At 37.2% G+C, this 17,583-nt stretch overlaps 1 protein-coding gene across 5 annotated transcripts in view; it reads left to right on the top strand.

Annotated features, from left to right (window-relative positions):
* TRPC3 (transient receptor potential cation channel subfamily C member 3) overlaps nt 1-17,583 on the top strand; it is a 78,783-nt gene that overhangs the window by 39,169 nt on the left and 22,031 nt on the right. For all 5 annotated transcript variants that reach the window (XM_037830583.1, XM_037830582.1, XM_037830581.1 and 2 more), the window contains exons 4-8: nt 4,962-5,126; nt 7,817-8,033; nt 9,421-9,654; nt 14,253-14,517; nt 17,336-17,531. In XM_037830583.1, coding sequence (XP_037686511.1) covers nt 4,962-5,126; nt 7,817-8,033; nt 9,421-9,654; nt 14,253-14,517; nt 17,336-17,531 — 1,077 coding nt within the window. The remainder of the gene's footprint in view (nt 1-4,961; nt 5,127-7,816; nt 8,034-9,420; nt 9,655-14,252; nt 14,518-17,335; nt 17,532-17,583) is intronic.

Raw genomic sequence — 17,583 nt, 5'->3', positions numbered from 1 at the left:
AAGTTCACAGAAATGTTGCTATATTAGGTAACTTTCTTGGGGTAAAGTAGGAACATGTTGGAAGTTAAGCATTTATCTTAGGTTAGTTGTCTTTTTCTTATTCCCTTGTTATGGTCTCTTTGAAATGTTCTTTTATTGTATGTTTGTTTTCTTTTTAACTTTTTTTTCATACAGTTGATTTAAAAAAGAAGGGAATGTTAAAAAAAAAAAAAAGAAAGAAAAACAAGGAAAAAAAAAAGATGTAGTGCCCCCTTGAGGAGCCTGTGGAGAATGCAGGGGTATTTGCCTACCCCACCTCCATGGTTGCTAACATGACCACAGACATAGGGGACTGGTGGTTTGATGGGTTGAGCCCTCTACCACAGGTTTTACCCTTGGGAAGACGGTTGCTGCAAAGGAGAGGCTAGGCCTCCCTATGGTTGTGCCCAAGAGCCTCCTCCCGAATGCCTCTTCGTTGCTCAGATTGTGGCCCTGTCTCTCTAGCTAAGCCAACTTGAAAGGTGAAATCACTGCCCTCCCCGCTACGTGGGATCAGACACCCAGGGGAGTGAATCTCACTGGCAACGTGGAATATGACTCCCGGGGAGGAATGTAGACCTGGCATCGTGGGACGGAGAACATCTTCTTGACCAAAAGGGGGATGTGAAAGGAAATGAAATAAGCTTCAGTGGCAGAGAGATTCCAAAAGGAGCCGAGAGGTCACTCTGGTGGGCACTCTTATGCACACTTTAGACAACCCTTTTTAGGTTCTAAAGAATTGGGGTAGCTGGTGGTGGATACCTGAAACTATCAAACTACAACCCAGAACCCATGAATCTCGAAGACAGTTGTATAAAAATGTAGCTTATGAGGGGTGACAATGGGATTGGGACAGCCATAAGGACCACACTCCACTTTGTCTAGTTTATGGATGGATGAGTAGAAAAATAGGGGAAGGAAACAAACAGACAAAGGTACCCAGTGTTCTTTTTTACTTCAATTGCTCTTTTTCACTCTAATTATTATTCTTGTTATTTTTGTGTGTGTGCTAATGAAGGTGTCAGGGATTGATTTGGGTGATGAATGTACCACTATGTAATGGTACTGTAAACAATCGAAAGGACGATTTGTTTTGTATGACTGCGTGGTATGTGAATATATCTTAATAAAATGAAGATTAAAAAAAAAATAATAAATAAATAAATAAATAAAAGAAGAAGGCACGTGGCCATACAAACACATAAAATTATCCCACTGAGTATGCAGAAAGCTTGTGGGGACAGCCCAGCATTTGAGAAATGCTATAAGAGAGTGGTAAAGATACTGCAGAACTGGGGTGCATGTGCTGTCCAGCCTCCTCTACCCAGGCCTGATTCTGAGTTTCTCTGCAGCCCCCAGGTCAGGTCTGTGCTCAGGTACTGAGGGATAACAGGGCACTTTGCACTCAGTGGGTTCGAAACTCATGAAACCTCTATGAGCTGAGTTTTCAGTTTATAATTCACAATCCAAAGAACTTTAAAAAGAAATTGAATCCCTTTGTTTTTATTCACAAGACTATTTTCTTTTAAATCATATGAATTGTGACTGACAATGCCATTAAAAACAAGAACAGAGTGTTCCTACCATGTTTTTGCACGATAATATTCCTGTGAATGTAGTTCTTGTGAAGATTTGATGAAGAGGCGGCATAACGTGAATTTTTTTAAGTTTAAAATTATTAAGTTATTTTGTGTAACCTGTCCTGATTGGTACTTGGTTTATAATCTATCAGTCATTTAGCAGGAGAAAAAAAAATTTGTTTTCAGTGCTGCAGTAATTTTGTACCATTGAAAGACTGAGATTTTCTTCTGTGTCAAGCATTCTTCCTTTAAATCAGAAAGCCTCAAAAGGGGTAATTATTTTTGTAACAGTTTCAATTTACTGGTTGACTGAAGTCAAGAAAAAGCATCCAAATTTTATCCATCTGGCTATAAATGGTGTGGTGACATAAGAATATTTCTGAGGAAGTAAAGCAGTTTTAAGGGATAAAGATCACTGCCCTATATTGAAGTCACTGAAAGAGCAAAACTCATCTCCTAGAGGGATTAGCTTTTCTTTCTTCATTTGCTATTGTTGTATTAGTTTTATTTTCTCTTTTAAATGCCCCTTTTGTACCTGTGTTAGGATTTTAAGTCATTGGAGGAAAATTCTACTTGTGTTTTCCTTCATGGATTAAAAGGAATCAACAGGTGACACGTGGTGGTGTATTATTATCTCAAAAAAGAAGAGAGTAGAAGCCTCAGTAGAGAAAATATAACTGTTAAACTGAAGTTTAAGATGTAACAAGCAAGATGCAAAATCACAGTTTTAGCTAGTATTTAACATATATTAAGTGTTTGTACCATATCATAAAAGTAACAAGTCGAAGATTGATTGTATGTGTGCCATATTGAAAGAACTGATTTCTATCAAATCTTTTAAGCTGTGCAACCTTTATACAAATGTAATTATGGCCGTAAAGGACATGTTCAAATTTTAAAAGGAGAGCAGGACAAGCAGGCCATACTACAACATTAATATTTCTGTCCTCAAGTGTTTAAAGCTTGAGAAAGGCCAGATACTCCCAAAAGGGAAATATGCCCATTGATTTGATATGGACATGTCTGCCTGTCTCTTAACATCACGGAGATTTTCTCTCTTGCATCAGGAACCCTTGCACGGCTGACTTCCCTGTGCTGTTCTGATTTGATGACGTGAAATGTTCCACCTAGTTCTCCCTGAATGCACCTAAGCCTAGCCTGGCCAGACCAGAGCTAGCAAAACTGCCTTTTCTTTTCATCTGACCAACTTCCCACAATTGCACATCCTTCAGACACCAATACATTTGGACCAACCTTCAAGTTAAGACTAATTTAAATTCTGTTTATGTTCTTGAAAAGCATATGGAGTCAAAGTCTCTATTCTAATAACTCACATTTATTGAGTTCTTACTGTGTGCCCTAGAACAGTGATCACTTGTCATTTAGTACAACACTCTGATACTGCATTAGAGTTCCTAAAAGAGGGACATTTTGATGAGTGAAGGAAACTAGATGGGATGTGGATTTTCAACACAGAAGTAGGGGTGAAACAGGGAGAAAATGATCCAGGGGCAGAAGTAGAAGTTTGGAGAAGTTCTCAAGAAGAATCTCAGGAAGTTGTCCCTGAGACCCCAGGAGGCCTTTTATCTTGATTATATCCACATTTTATCATGAGTTCAAATAATGACCATATTAGTTTATGAAATGCTGTTTGCAAAAATCAGAACCTTGGAAAAATGGCAAAATCTTGAGTTTGGGAAAGAATATCTAATATACACTTAGAGGCTAGCAATGACTACTGGGCTTTGGGGTTTTTATGACTGAATTGAGTGGAATTTATAAGGAAAAAAATGCTTTTTACGTTGAACTCATGAAGCAAGAAAAGGTAACATTTTCTGTCTTAATACTTTACATCTCCCAAACCCTACTAGTTAGTATTATTGTAATAATTCACATAAGTATTTCCAACTCTTTGTCAGTGGCTCATCAAGTTCTCTTGCATAGTGAGGCTGCCAGAGTGGTGATCAGTGGACTCCCCACAGGAAGGATGCACACTGGGGAGAAAGCTGGAATTTCATGGAAATTGGGTCTCTACTTCTTATTCTGGGGGGCAGGAGGGGTGGGTTAATGAAAAGAGCTGATGGGAAACTATATACCAGTAAATAGAAACCTGTTCAAGTACTTGTAGGTTTGCTATTGATAATATAGCCAAATACCTTGAGGAATTGCCCAAAATTACTGAGAATCATTGGGATCACTGACTAGAACTTGACTAAAGATGAACATTTTCCCAAGTGGGAACTGCAGTTGCTCTCTTGCCTCTCAGAGTTCTCAAAAACATTTCACAGGTACTTCAAAACAGGTTCACTGTTATTGTTTATTCTGTCTTTTAGAGGGTAGTGATAATTTGATATTTGTGTTGCTAAAAACATTTTTTTTTAAAAAATCTCAACACTCATAGATAACTTTTGAATGACCCTTAAATAATGCCTGAGCTTGGGCAAATGCTCACCTAGCCGATCAAAGAAAGGCAGATCTGTGAACAAATGGGCACCTTTTTGACATTGGGACCTTTACATGGGCCTGACTGCAAATACATTTTGCTATGTGAATAATGACAGAACTGTAAAGAAATACAGGTCACTAAATAGATACAGGTAGATGACTTAGTGAAATCAAGTGGCAGGGCTGAAATAAATGGAATTTGCTCATTTTCCACTGATTAGAATTGTGGTTATAAGAGAATGATGGAGATAAAAGTTTGTGTTCTTTTAGTCTGTGATTTAGGGAGCAATAAGAAAGGGAAAGACTTCTGATTAGGAAGGAAGCAGCATTTGATACCTGTTCCTGGAAGCACTGAAAGTGTGGCCCGGGCATAATATCTGCAGGTTCATTGTTTTTTTTTGTTTTGTTTTGTTTGGCAAATTCTCAGTGATAGTGCATACATTCGCATAGGCACATCATGTACATACTTTTTATACATGTAGCATTACAGAGGTTGCTTGCTGAACTGTATAACACATTTCTCTTTTAGCTATGGTCTACAATAAACCAAATAAATTTTTTCTCTTCCATTTTGAACCAAATGTAGGTAAACTGACAGATAGCAAAGACATGGTATGTTTTGACAATGGTAACCAGATGCCACACAGATTCCAGAGAGGAATCTGTGAATTATGTAGAGTTTCTATAAGAAGAATTGTGATTAAGGGCAACATCCATCTTATCCTTTTGTTTCCACTTTAGTTCTATTAGTTCAGAGGAGGTTTTGGAAAAGTAAGGAAAACAAAGGCGAATGTTACCCGAACCTTCCAAAGCCCATATTCTGGAGAATGTACATCACCATCTTTAGGAGCACATGCATTCAGTAGTTGAACTGTTGACTTGGCCTGGTAACCTCTCTCTCTCCCTCTACACCAACAGTTTGTGGCTCACCCCAACTGCCAGCAGCAGCTGTTGACGATCTGGTACGAGAACCTCTCGGGCCTGCGGGAACAGACCATAGCTATCAAGTGTCTGGTTGTGCTGGTCGTGGCCTTGGGCCTCCCGTTCCTCGCCGTCGGCTACTGGATCGCACCTTGCAGCAGGGTACAGGCTTTCCAGCACCCGTGTCCTCTGGGATTGGCTTACTGTGTCCCTTTGGGATGAAAAAGAAAAAGCTCCCCACTCAAGGATCTTATCCATCCTGTCTTGAATGTTAATTGGCTCAAGGACACAGCTTCTGCTTTTAAATTACTGGATCAATTCAAATAAAGGATGAAAAGGGATTTGGTACTGGGGGGATAGATCACATTTGCAGCCATATAATACGTAGGCTTTTAAGATAAAATCCCCGTGGTAGACAGGGAGGAGGAAAGCTGCTTGAGTGAAGCAGCACTTGTGCTGATTCTGTTGGCAACTTAATAAATAGAGCCTGTGGAAGAAAAGCCCAAGAAACAGTTAATCTGGGAACTAGAGTGGCAACTCTGAATGTGTCAGAAGAACTCTAAAGCTGGGGGTATTAAGTTTGAGAACAGTTGTATTATCCACGGTCTTTAAGAAAGTTCATGTCAGGTTGCCCTAGCCCTCTGTTCCTTCAGAAAGTTCTGAACACTGTAGACTTTGGATTTGGGGGCTTTGGGTTTTCAGATTGTTCGTTTACTTTTGCGTGAATCATTTCTTTCACCACCTTTATCCCCCTGTTAGCTTCTCAGTGCAGAGTTGATTAAATCATGCTTTAGAGATCTGCTAAACAAGATGTAGAAAGGAATACCCGTCATGCTAACAATCTTATTAGGTTAATAAAAGGCACTGACAAGGAGAGGGAGCTGTTCAGAGATCCTTTAATCCTGTTTTTGTATTCCAAAATCTGGTTTAGTTTAAATCAGAGGCGGTTTCAGGCAAAATGAGTCAAGGCGACTTAAAAATGATCCTGGTGATCCGTCATCTCTCTGGCTAGCAGTCTCCCCTGTGTAGAGGCTCTGCAGAACCCACATACGTAGGAAGATATTCACCCCTCTCACTTCATTTTTGAGCTGCCCATGCAATTTAAGACAGGAAGTTTGTCATTTTGATTAACTTTGATGACTTAACTAAGTTCTGTTATATATTATGGAAAAGTACTTTAAGATTCTTCAACTATATAAGCACTAACAGCTAAAAACTATAAATAATATGAGAGAGCTTGCAATAAAGCAAAAAATCATACTGTCCCACCCCCAAAATTTCCTTTTCTGGGGAAAATAAATTGGGAAGTTCAAGTTTACAAGTGTTTTCCTCTTGGGGCAGCTTAATCAGTTATTACATTACATCAGGTTCAAAGTAGGCATCTTGGGGTCCGCTCCACTTTTTTTTTTTCACTGCACTTGTACAAGTGCAGATAACAGTGTGGTGAACTCTGCTGAGCGGAGAAGGGAAGCTTGGGGAAATGAGCCATTTCTGGGGCCCACGTTTATAGATGCTGTGCTAGATATACAATGTATCCTAGGGTGGAAAGGCTACCTAAACAAGAATTCTCCACATGTATCCCACTTTTAAGATAGACATACTGCTTTCTTTTCATGTTATTTATAGTTGCAAAGCTTAATCTTTAGGAGAAACAGACTTGGCAACTCCCAAGAATTCGCTCTGTGCTGTGGATAAGCTACTCCAAATGTCCTTTTTTTGCAGCTGTGCACAGCATGGTGACGTGTAAATTTGTGGTTGTTTAGTTTTTTTCTGTCTCATATGGAAAATGTGATACTTGTCTGTGTGCATTCATACTCACTCCCAGAAATATGACAATTGTTGGTAATTTATTGACATCAGATTAAGATTCTAGACATACAAAACATTTGTTTGGAGTTAGAGTCTTTTGAAAACGAACCTCAATACTTATAAAGGTCACAGACTGAGTTAAAAAGCAGGTTGTGAGTGAGTGGAATAGGGAGCTTACTTGATAAATATACCAAGTGTACCAATTCTTGGACTGTAGAAGCCCTTGGGACAGGAGGAATTGTTTTTCATTTCTGCTAGAACATGGGACTTGTAAGGACATTGTATCACATGGGATTTTAAAGGTCTTACCTTAAAATACTTATAAATTGAACTTTAGAAGTGTTTTTGGACTATTCCCATGTTTTTCCAAACTCAGAGATGACTTTAAGTTATCCTACTTAGCGTTTTTAATTGTTGTGTAATTTCCTCTCCTTATTAGGGTAGTAACAGATAAAATATTTATCCTGATTCTAATAGTTCCTGCTTTTTAAATATCATGTAAGTTGCAACTTGATTTTGGAATATTTGGAAATGAGACCTAAAATTTATTTCTGTAATAGTATGTTTTTTTTTTTAAATCTTCAGAGGGTTTTTAATGTGCTATATGAGCCTACAAACTCATCACAACATAAATACATGAAATATTGAATTTCAATTACAGGCAATAAGGAATTACGTATTAAAAATTTGGGATGCCGTTCCCCATCCTAAAAACCTTGATTTCTCACAGTCCATATAAAAATAATAACAATGACCTGTATATGCCCTGTAATTTCCAGAAATGCATCTATGAAAGCAGGATATCCTAAGACAAATTGGTTATTTAGAAACAATGAATTTTGAAAACTTCTTAAATTATTTTTGGAGAAGCATCCCTCTGAAAGTTCTTTTCACAATGTATAGCTCTTCAGAAACAGAAGCAGCACTTTAAAGTATTCTCATTTCATCTACTTGTTTTATTGTACCCTATATAGTAGTTGTCATAAGTGGAAGACACATTTTCTAAAGCAGAACTTTTCCTCTTTGGGTGTGTCCTTTTACAGCTGGGGAAAATTCTGCGAAGCCCTTTTATGAAGTTTGTGGCGCACGCTGCTTCCTTCATCATCTTCCTCGGCCTGCTCGTGTTCAATGCCTCCGACAGGTTTGAGGGCATCACCACGCTGCCAAACGTCACCGTCATTGACTATCCCAAACAGATCTTCAGGGTGAAAACCACCCAGTTCACGTGGACTGAAATGTTAATTATGGTTTGGGTTCTTGGTAAGACTTTCTTTGTAAGTTCCATAACTTCTGTCAAAAATCATGCCTATATAGTGGTTGTCGTTATTTTCTGTTAAAAATGTTATTGTGCCTTATATGGTGACAGCATCAACATTGTATGAGAAACTTAATAGCAAAATAATCTATTAATTTGGCAGCTAGATAATACCAAATGATATCCCTTAAAACTAAATAAAATGTTATGAGTAACATAAGCCTAATCACAAGTATGTCATGTTTCAGAAATGTAACTTCAATTATTGAACATACCTGAGTGTGACTCACTGTAATCAGTTAGTTAATTTAAATACCTGTGAAAAAACTCAATGGCTATCAACTGCTAACTGTAGAATATTGTTTTAATTTCAGAGATTTTAGGAGTGTTTCCTATTTTAGGATGTTTATTACTTCACCTCACAATAGCCCACTTTGAATAGCTGTTAAAAGTTCAAATTTTAAGCAATGTGAGAAAAAAAATTTTTTTCTCTTCCATCCTAATAAATGGAGCTTAGAACCAGTTTGTCTGTTGATCACTAATCCAAAGTTATTTTTGCATATACTATTTCATCCAGAATGTTTCTTCTTAGTTCTGAGTTCATAGGTTGGTTCTCCATTCACTCCTTTGGCCTCAGCCTGGCTTAAGTACTTATTTCATGAATTTTATTTTACCCTTACATTTCTTTTAAAATTTTCACAATGTTTTCTATTAGTTGGGACTAGTTGTTAAACTGGAATAGTTTGTTTCTTTCCCCCAGAATGGTGTTTTCTGCTTTCAGTTTCTCCATAATGTCCTAGGACCTCTTTCTTGAGGGTTCCTTCCTTTACAGATGATGTTCCCCAACTCACCAGCATGGAGCTGAAAGCAGGAGACAGGGTAAATGATACTTGTTCCTGGATAATTAGGAAACTGTTCTCCTGTTAAAAGGCTGCATTAAGTTTTTCATTTGAGAGTTTATTTCTCCAGTAATAACTATATTTTGATTATTAATCGTGGTGATTTCTGTAAGTATGCATTCACTCCTCTGCTCCAAAAGTCTCATGGGGCAAAATTGTTTGGCCTGAAGATCCTTCCTTGGTTACTTCCTTCCCCCATTCCACCCCACCCCTATCCCCAACTATCAGTAGCAGCAACATGCCTGGGGCTATATGTAGTCCTTTGTTCCTCCAAATTCTAATTTGGTAGAGTGAAGCATGCCCTTAATGGAAGTTTCTTCCATTTAACTCTGTCCTCAGAAGACCTGTACAGGAATTCGGTGCCTTTGTGGTACCTAATACAGTGCTTTAGGTGTAGGGCACTTTATAGATGTGGCCTGCTGATGGACAAAATTATATCTTCTCCATCTAAGCTGTAAAATCTAATGCGGACTCCCTGTGGTTGTTGTGACAGGAATGATGTGGTCTGAGTGTAAGGAGCTGTGGCTGGAAGGACCTAGGGAATACATTCTGCAGTTGTGGAATGTGCTTGACTTCGGGATGCTCTCCATCTTCATTGCTGCTTTCACGGCCAGATTCCTAGCTTTCCTTCAGGCAACTAAAGCACAACAGTATGTGGACAGTTACATTGAAGAGAGCGACCTCAGTGAAGTTACACTTCCACCTGAGATACAGTATTTCACTTATGGTAAGTTATTAGCCTCTTATGTTTTGGGAAGGGTAATGGAACCATCTATTGGAAGAAAATGTCAATAAAGGGTATGTTTAGCATGAGAGATGTGTTGAATATTTTTATATTGTGGAAAAAGCATAAGCTTTGGAGATGTATGAAATGGGATTCAAATCAAGACTATGACTTCCTTGCTGTGCGACCTTGTTCAAGTTAATTTACTTCTCTGTCTCTCAGTTTTTACCATAAAAAGAAGGTGGTATTGGGGGGAGGGTGGAGTGGGAATTACCTTTAAGCCTAACAAGATAATTACCCTTAAGATGGAAAACTGTCTTAATTGAGGGGAAAAAAAGTTTGATAAACTGCTTGATGCAAAAGGTGAGTCCCTGAGAGCATGGGTTTGAGAAGATGAGATAATAAAAGATGCCAAACTGTCCTGTAGATGAAGTGATTAAAAATTCAGCAGCAGCAGGAAGTGGGAACCAAAGTGACTATGAGAACATAGGTTCTGAAGAACTGGCTGAAATACTGGAGAAGACGTGTTCTTCCATAGCTTGGAATGGGGTGCAGGCCAAACTTGTCTGTATCATGAAGAGCAAGGAGACCACAGTTGGCGTCCAACAAGCAAAGATGCCTTCCTTGCCCAGCCCTAACTGGCATTAAGTAACGTTAGCCTCCCTTCCTGTGAAGCCAAGTTGGGGAGTTGCAAGTCGCAAATTTTCATATAGTTTCAAAATCTTAACTCAAGAAAAGACTTTAGAAATTATTGTCTAACCCTCATTTTATAGGTAAGGAAACCCATGCACAGAGTTTAAATGTGGTCTGATTGTGAGGCTAATTTTTTATAAGTGTAATTAGGGCTTATATTTTGATGAGTACAGCAGCACATTAACATCATTGAAGAAGGCTGGGCTCCTGCTCCAAAATATAAGATGTAAATTTCACACAGTGTAAAATTTAAACACATTATCTCATCATCAGGAAGCAAAGATTTTTGTATACCAAGTAGCCAGTTTAAATGTGCCATTGATCTCCATTTTTAATTGAAGAATTAACTTAGATTGTATTTTTGTATGATCTCTCTCTCTCTCTCTTTTTTTTTTTTTTTTTTTTTTGCTTAAAACAACATAAATTTGTTCTCTCATAATTCTGGAGGCTAGGAGTACAAAATCAGGGTGTCAGTAGGACCGTGCTGCCTCTGAAGGCTCTAGGGGAGAATCCTCTCTTGCTTGTTCCAGACATTCTTTGGCTCCAACTCTAGCCGTCTTCCCTCTGTATCTGTGTCTCTGTGTAAAAATTTCCCTTGTATAAGGATACCAGTCACATTGGATTTGCACCTCCACCCCCCAATCCAGTATGACTTCATTAAAAAAAATTTTTTTTTGATTAGGGAAGTTGTGGGTTTACAGAATAACCATGCAAAAAATACAGGATTCCCACATATCATGCTATTATTAACACTTTGCATTAGTGTTGTACATTTGTCACATTTTTATAATTGTACTATTAACAATATATAATTTATCTTGAATATATCAATAACCTACTTATTTAAGAGTATTCATTTGTATTTAATGACTACCAACTAGAGGGGGATTTGTAAATCCAGGGTCCACTACTTATCATCAGTATGATTTTGAATGAGTTTTTAACTTTTCTAAGTCTTGGTTGCTGCATTGCTAAAAAGAGAATAAAAATAACAGTGAATTCATAGGGTCAGTGAAAGCACAGTGTCTGATATATATATATATAACTCAATAGATGTTAATTGTTGTTGTTTCAAATGTCCACAATGCATTCATTCTTTTGGGAGTAACCTAGTTCGCACAAATTAACCATCTGACTTTTCTTTGACCAGTCAGGGAAATGGGTATTTAGTAGTCTGCTGCAAATGTTACAAGTGACTTTGAAAGGGTTGTTGGTGGCTCTCATTCAGAATCTGCTTACAAGGTTTTTATACCTCAGTAAGCATTTTACATTTTCTGGAAATAAGTTATATTGCTCAGATACCCCATTGTTCCTCTGAGACTTCCAATTCCTAGTTTTGGTCCATTTTACATTTAGCATAGTGATCTCACTAAAGGCAACTACTAGCCTTACCACATTTCTGACTGTACTTATAAATGTCTTGGTGATATCCAAACCATGATTTTATTTCCTTATAAAATATGACATAATCATCATGGGTGACTGTGGTCAATGATGGTTTCCCTTGACAGCAGAGAATTCTGTGCTATTTAGAGTCTACTTGCTTTTCCTGGTGGCTCTTTTTTCTTTTTTTTTTTTTTTTCTCCAAAGTTTGTACCTTCTCCCACTTCTTCCCCTGAAGTTGGAAAATGGTGTTAAGTCTTTCAGTTCTGCTAAAGTTATGCTGACTTATACCAAACCAGAGAAGTGGCTCAGAACACTTGGACCAGGCTTCATAACTTCCTCTTCTTTCTGTGTGTTCAGGGCTCCCGAAATACCAGACATCTTTCTATATCTCTGAAGGTGCAGTGATATTTCTATTAGCCAAACTTCTTCATGGAAGTGAACCCTTTATAGAAACATCTTTATGCAAATCAGTTGTTAGAACAAAAAAAACCTTCAAAAACCATGTAGGGTTGCCTGCATTGTCAGTGAATATTTAAATAAACAAAAAATGTATTTAGCTTTTATTGCTTTCTTCTCCCATTTAAGGTAACTAGAGCTGACCCTAGATAAAATTGTGACGCCTGAAATTAGCAGCTGTGCCTTTCTCTACTGTTTCCCTTCCTTTGCTTTAGCACCATTGGTGGTACATTTTTAGGTAGATAAATATATTTTATTTTAGGCTGGGGTAGGTGGTGGTTATACTGGTTAAGAATCATATCTGCCCCACCCAGCTGATATTATCATGATTTGTGGACAAGAAAGATTTTGAGCAATTGGCAGGGTTCATCTCCACCTTTGGGAGTGTGCCCCACTCCCTGGGAAAGACCCTGTTAAGGTTTCTATAAGGGTGATTGCTTAAAGTTGGTCTGGAGGAATTCTCTGTCGTCTTCCCAGGATGTGAAACCCTCCTCTCCCAAGCGTTCCCAAGTGTAGGGCAGCCTTCTCAAGCCTTTCCTATTTCTTAACCCAGCCTCTGCTTTCAAACACCCAGATGCAAATACCTGATGTATTTTACATGATCTTAATTAAGGTTTAATGAGTTTCCTAGGTAATCCTTCTCTATCTCTTATACTAAATGCATCCCTATATCATATATTATTTCTACTACTGATGAGATATACTAAAAATTCTTTCTCTTAATCAAGGTAATACTATACAGTATTTTAATTTATGTGCATATTTATCAATTTGCATATATTAAGAATTTAAACTAAATATAAAATAAATTATTTCAGATTTTTACTGCAAATTTATTGATGGTCCTGTACTCAAAGAGGACTGTGCTATTTATCAGATATTATATACAGTAAAAATGTAATAAAATATGAATAGATGAAACTTATTTCCAAAAATTCCCTGAGTGTCCATGGTTATTACCTAATCTGTCCTAGCTGTGATGACTTCTAAGGAGCTTGAGAAGTTTGTGGGAAAACAAGTTTATTTGTAATTCTGACCATCACCTTAGCAATTATCTTCTTCAACTCCTTCATTTTACAGATGAATAGTTTTACAGTAATTAGACTAGCCCCATATTTGTTAAAATGTGTTAACTTGTATTTTACAATTTCTCTTTCTTTCCTGAGGTGGTAATTAATTTTCTGAAGTACTGCTTTTTTAAGTCAGCATAATAATATCTGTTTTATGACATATGACCTTTACATTAGTGGGTGAGAAATTTAATGGACCGAACATAAGACTGCTAAATTTATGAACCAGTACAAAATAGAAAACATAATAGGTAGGACACAGGAATTGTGGGTACATATGTTACTGTGTGTATGTGTGTGTCTGCAGTGGTTGGGAATATTCCCTTTCCATGTTCCATATGATTTTAAGTGGAAAGGACACACTTTTCCTTTATGTGGCTGGTGTTACTTGCTTTGGAAGGTGTAAAGATGGGCAGTATGATGGAAAAGCAGGTCTCTGGTTCACAAGCCACGACAACGGGCTTGATAGTCCAGTCACACTGTAGAAAGAAGCCCCACTATGACTCAGTGACATTCTTACTCCTCACAATATGACATTTACTTGTATAAACTTTTAGATGAACCTATTTCCCCCAAAATATGACAAAGAAGTTTCGTGCTGGCTGTGCCTACCAGATGACAAAGTAGCTGGTCTATGAATCTCAAAACGGAGTGGACAAATCAATCAAGCCATTTGTTTCATCATCCTGGATGTTTCTTCATACTTCATGGTTTTTGTTTTCTTTTTGTATTCTGTCTGTCCTCAATGTGAAGTCAGCTTAGTATCTTTATAAAAATATTTTCTCCATTGAAAGTAATGTAGAATTCGTATATTTCTGGCTTATCTTGAAAATCGAAACAAAACAAAACAGTACCTAAACGATTAATTAACTGTAGAGTAGTTTCACCTGAGATAATAACCTATCTACAAGATAGATTCTCTTTAAGGTATTACTTTGCATAGTTATCAATGAATAGAAAGCTCCATATTAAAGTTCTTTCTCTCTTTTTTTCTAGCCAGAGACAAATGGCTCCCTTCTGACCCCCAGATCATATCTGAGGGCCTTTATGCCATCGCTGTTGTGCTCAGCTTCTCTCGGATTGCGTACATCCTCCCTGCAAACGAAAGCTTTGGCCCCTTACAGATCTCTCTGGGAAGGACTGTAAAGGACATATTCAAGTTCATGGTCCTCTTTATTATGGTGTTTCTGGCCTTTATGATTGGCATGTTTATACTTTATTCTTACTACCTTGGGGCTAAAGTAAATGCTGCTTTTACCACGTAAGTAAAACATTAATTTGAAAAGTATAAAGAAGAGAAAATCTTAAAGTCGAGATGAATCAAAGGAAAAATTTCAGTGGTTGTAATAAAGATGTTTTTAAAAGCAGAAAAAAAATCCACTAAACAGTGAGTTCTTGTGCGTGATTACATTGCTCCAATTATTCATCTCTTTGAACTTAAGAGTTTGCCTGCAGGACAGATCAGAATTTCCAGAAATACTAGGCAAAACTGGCTGTTTCAAGAGACTCGGGTAAAAATTTCTAGTACTGGATGTTTCTTGTATTATGTATGACGTTAAATGTATTTTCATTATTTTGTAGCCAGTACTACTACTTAAAAAAAATAGAAGCATCAGCTTTTATTTTAACGTATTTATTAAACAGAACAGGGAGTTATGTAAGAGGAAAATTAAACTAAATGTTTTACAGCACACTGTAAAGGTAATACCACTTTCTTCCTTTGGTTATATTGGTTTCTCCTCTGAGTATTTAGCATTGGGGACTGTCATTTTTCATGAAGTCTTCCTTGATTAAGCTTCCTCAATGGTCCTTTCAAGTTCCCTCAGCCTACAGACATCCAGATGGGGAGATCCTTTCTCATCCATTGGTGTTTGGTTGTCATGGAGATGGGGTCCTCCCTCTATTACAGTCCAGTAAAGTGGGAGACCACCAACCCTCCCTGAGCTCCTTTATACCTTCTAATGCCAGAGCTGGAGAAGTTCTCTGTAGACTAATGTATCAAGCCCTTCCACCATCTAAAGTGTTTAGAAAGGAATTTTTTTAACAGTTAATACAGAGCAGGACTTAGAGGTGAAAGAGAACTGAAGCTGACTTTATCCTAATGAAGGAAAAATCTGTTTGAACCAGTGGGAGGACAGAGATATCCTGCATATAATGCCACTCTGTCTCCTTCCTCCTTTTAACTCGATAAAAATACATTACATTTTCTTCACTGTTTTGTTTGGGAACATGGCAACATGATGTAGTAGAAAGAACTACACCCAAAGGTCTGAAAATCAGGCAGACTTGGATTTGAAAGCAATCTCCACTATTTCTTAGCTGTGGTCTTTGGATAAGATACTTCACATTTCTCAGTGTCAGTTTCCTCATTTGTAAAACGAGCACACTACAGTTAAATAAGGGATTAGATATGGTCATTGTGAGGGTTATTATGTAAGGTAATTGATATAAAATCTCTTGCCCACAATAGATGCTCAGGAACTGCAAATCCTTTCTTATTACTCCTTTATCCCCACCATACACTCCATATAGATTCCCAGAGAAGTCAGGGTTGGGAAGGTATGCAAAGAGGCAAAAGAATTTTGTAATAATGTTAAATTAATGGCAGGAAGAAAAAGCTTATATTTTTCCTTATTCTCCTTATAGCTTCCATGCTATAACATCACATAATCAAATGTTTTCATAATAGATGACTATAAGGGATAGGAACTGTTCTCTTCACCCCCTTTTCCCCAGAATCTATCATAATTTCTAGAACACAGTAGGTGTGTGATCAATATTTGTTGAATGAATTAATAAAAAAAAAAAACTGGTACTACTGCCTACAAATCTATAGGATTAATTGTTTAAAATCCATTAAATCAAAAATTACTGTTTCCATAAATGTTTTCTGGAAAAAGGACTTAGTTTCAAATGTTTCTTTGTAATAGAATTTTGCATGTGTATTTGTTTAAGGATTATTCCTTTGGTTCACAGTGCAGTGGTTACAACTTGGTTTTATGACAAGCAGCCAAATATGTAATGGCAAAGGTCTGTAAATGGACAAAGTGAGTAATTAGTCTGTTGAAGACCTCAGTGCTAATTGCTGTGATGGAACACCAAAGAAAGTAGATTACAAAAATTTAGGGAAAAGAGCAGGAATATTTCACTCTATTGCCTTCTTTTCATCTCCAGTCAAGTATTATTTTTAGATAGGTATCATATGCTTATGGCAAAAAAATTCAAATACAGTCAACAGTGAAAAGCCTGACCCCCTCCTTACCACTAATCTCTAGTCTCTTAGTTCTGCTTAGTGCCCAGAGGCAATGGTTTCTTTTGATATTTTCAGAGATTTCTTTTGCTTAATGATAAGTATGTGTATAGCCCTCATTTTTATTCAAATGGTAGACTATTTCATGCTTTCACCCTTACTACAACTTATTTTTTCACTTAATATCATTTCTTGGATATCATTTCATATATGCACATGAAGATGGATCTACTCATTTTTTTTCCAATGGATGGATAGCATTCCACTGTATGGATATATCAGAATTATTTAGCCAGTTTCCAGTTGATGGATATTTAGGTGGTTTTCATTCTTTCCTACCACAAATAATGCTGCAAGGAATATGTTTGTACATACTCTTTTTTTTTTTTTTTTTTTTTTGCTGTGGGTATTTAACTCCAATCCTCACAGCTGTTTTCTGTTCAAGAAAATCTGATTTAAATTTCTAAACAACCTACCAAATCAAAATCCAACCCTCCATCTTTATAGGAGGAAAGGAATGGGGCACTGAGGCATGACTGCAGCTTTCCCCATTGAGCTCAGAGAATTTTTACTCGATGATCTTACAGAAAAGCAAGGCATTGGCACCATCATTTAATCACTAGTTTCTGAAAACTTGAGAGAAGAATTATTAAATATTATAACAAAGTAATTCTACTTGTGGAGCTTATTAGGGTGGTATTTTATGATACCATACATACCAGACATTTCACAACTGTATAGTATTTGGGCTCTAAGTTGTTTTTACTTTTGACTTTTTAATACTAAAAATGGTTCATTTACTTACTGTGTACCTTTTTTCTTCCAACAGTGTAGAAGAAAGTTTCAAGACTTTGTTTTGGTCAATATTTGGGTTGTCTGAAGTGACTTCCGTTGTGCTCAAATATGATCACAAATTCATAGAGAATATTGGCTATGTTCTTTATGGAATATACAATGTAACCATGGTGGTCGTTTTACTCAACATGCTGATAGCTATGATTAATAGCTCATATCAAGAAATTGAGGTAAGCTTGTTTCCTGTCTGTGGTGTTTATTCTTGCCATCCTGTTCCAATAA

Source organism: Choloepus didactylus, chromosome 3 (assembly GCF_015220235.1).
Source record: "Choloepus didactylus isolate mChoDid1 chromosome 3, mChoDid1.pri, whole genome shotgun sequence".
Taxonomy (NCBI): Eukaryota; Metazoa; Chordata; class Mammalia; order Pilosa; family Megalonychidae; genus Choloepus; species Choloepus didactylus.
Note: the sequence above shows the minus strand (reverse complement) of the source record. Positions and strands in the feature narration are given on the sequence as shown.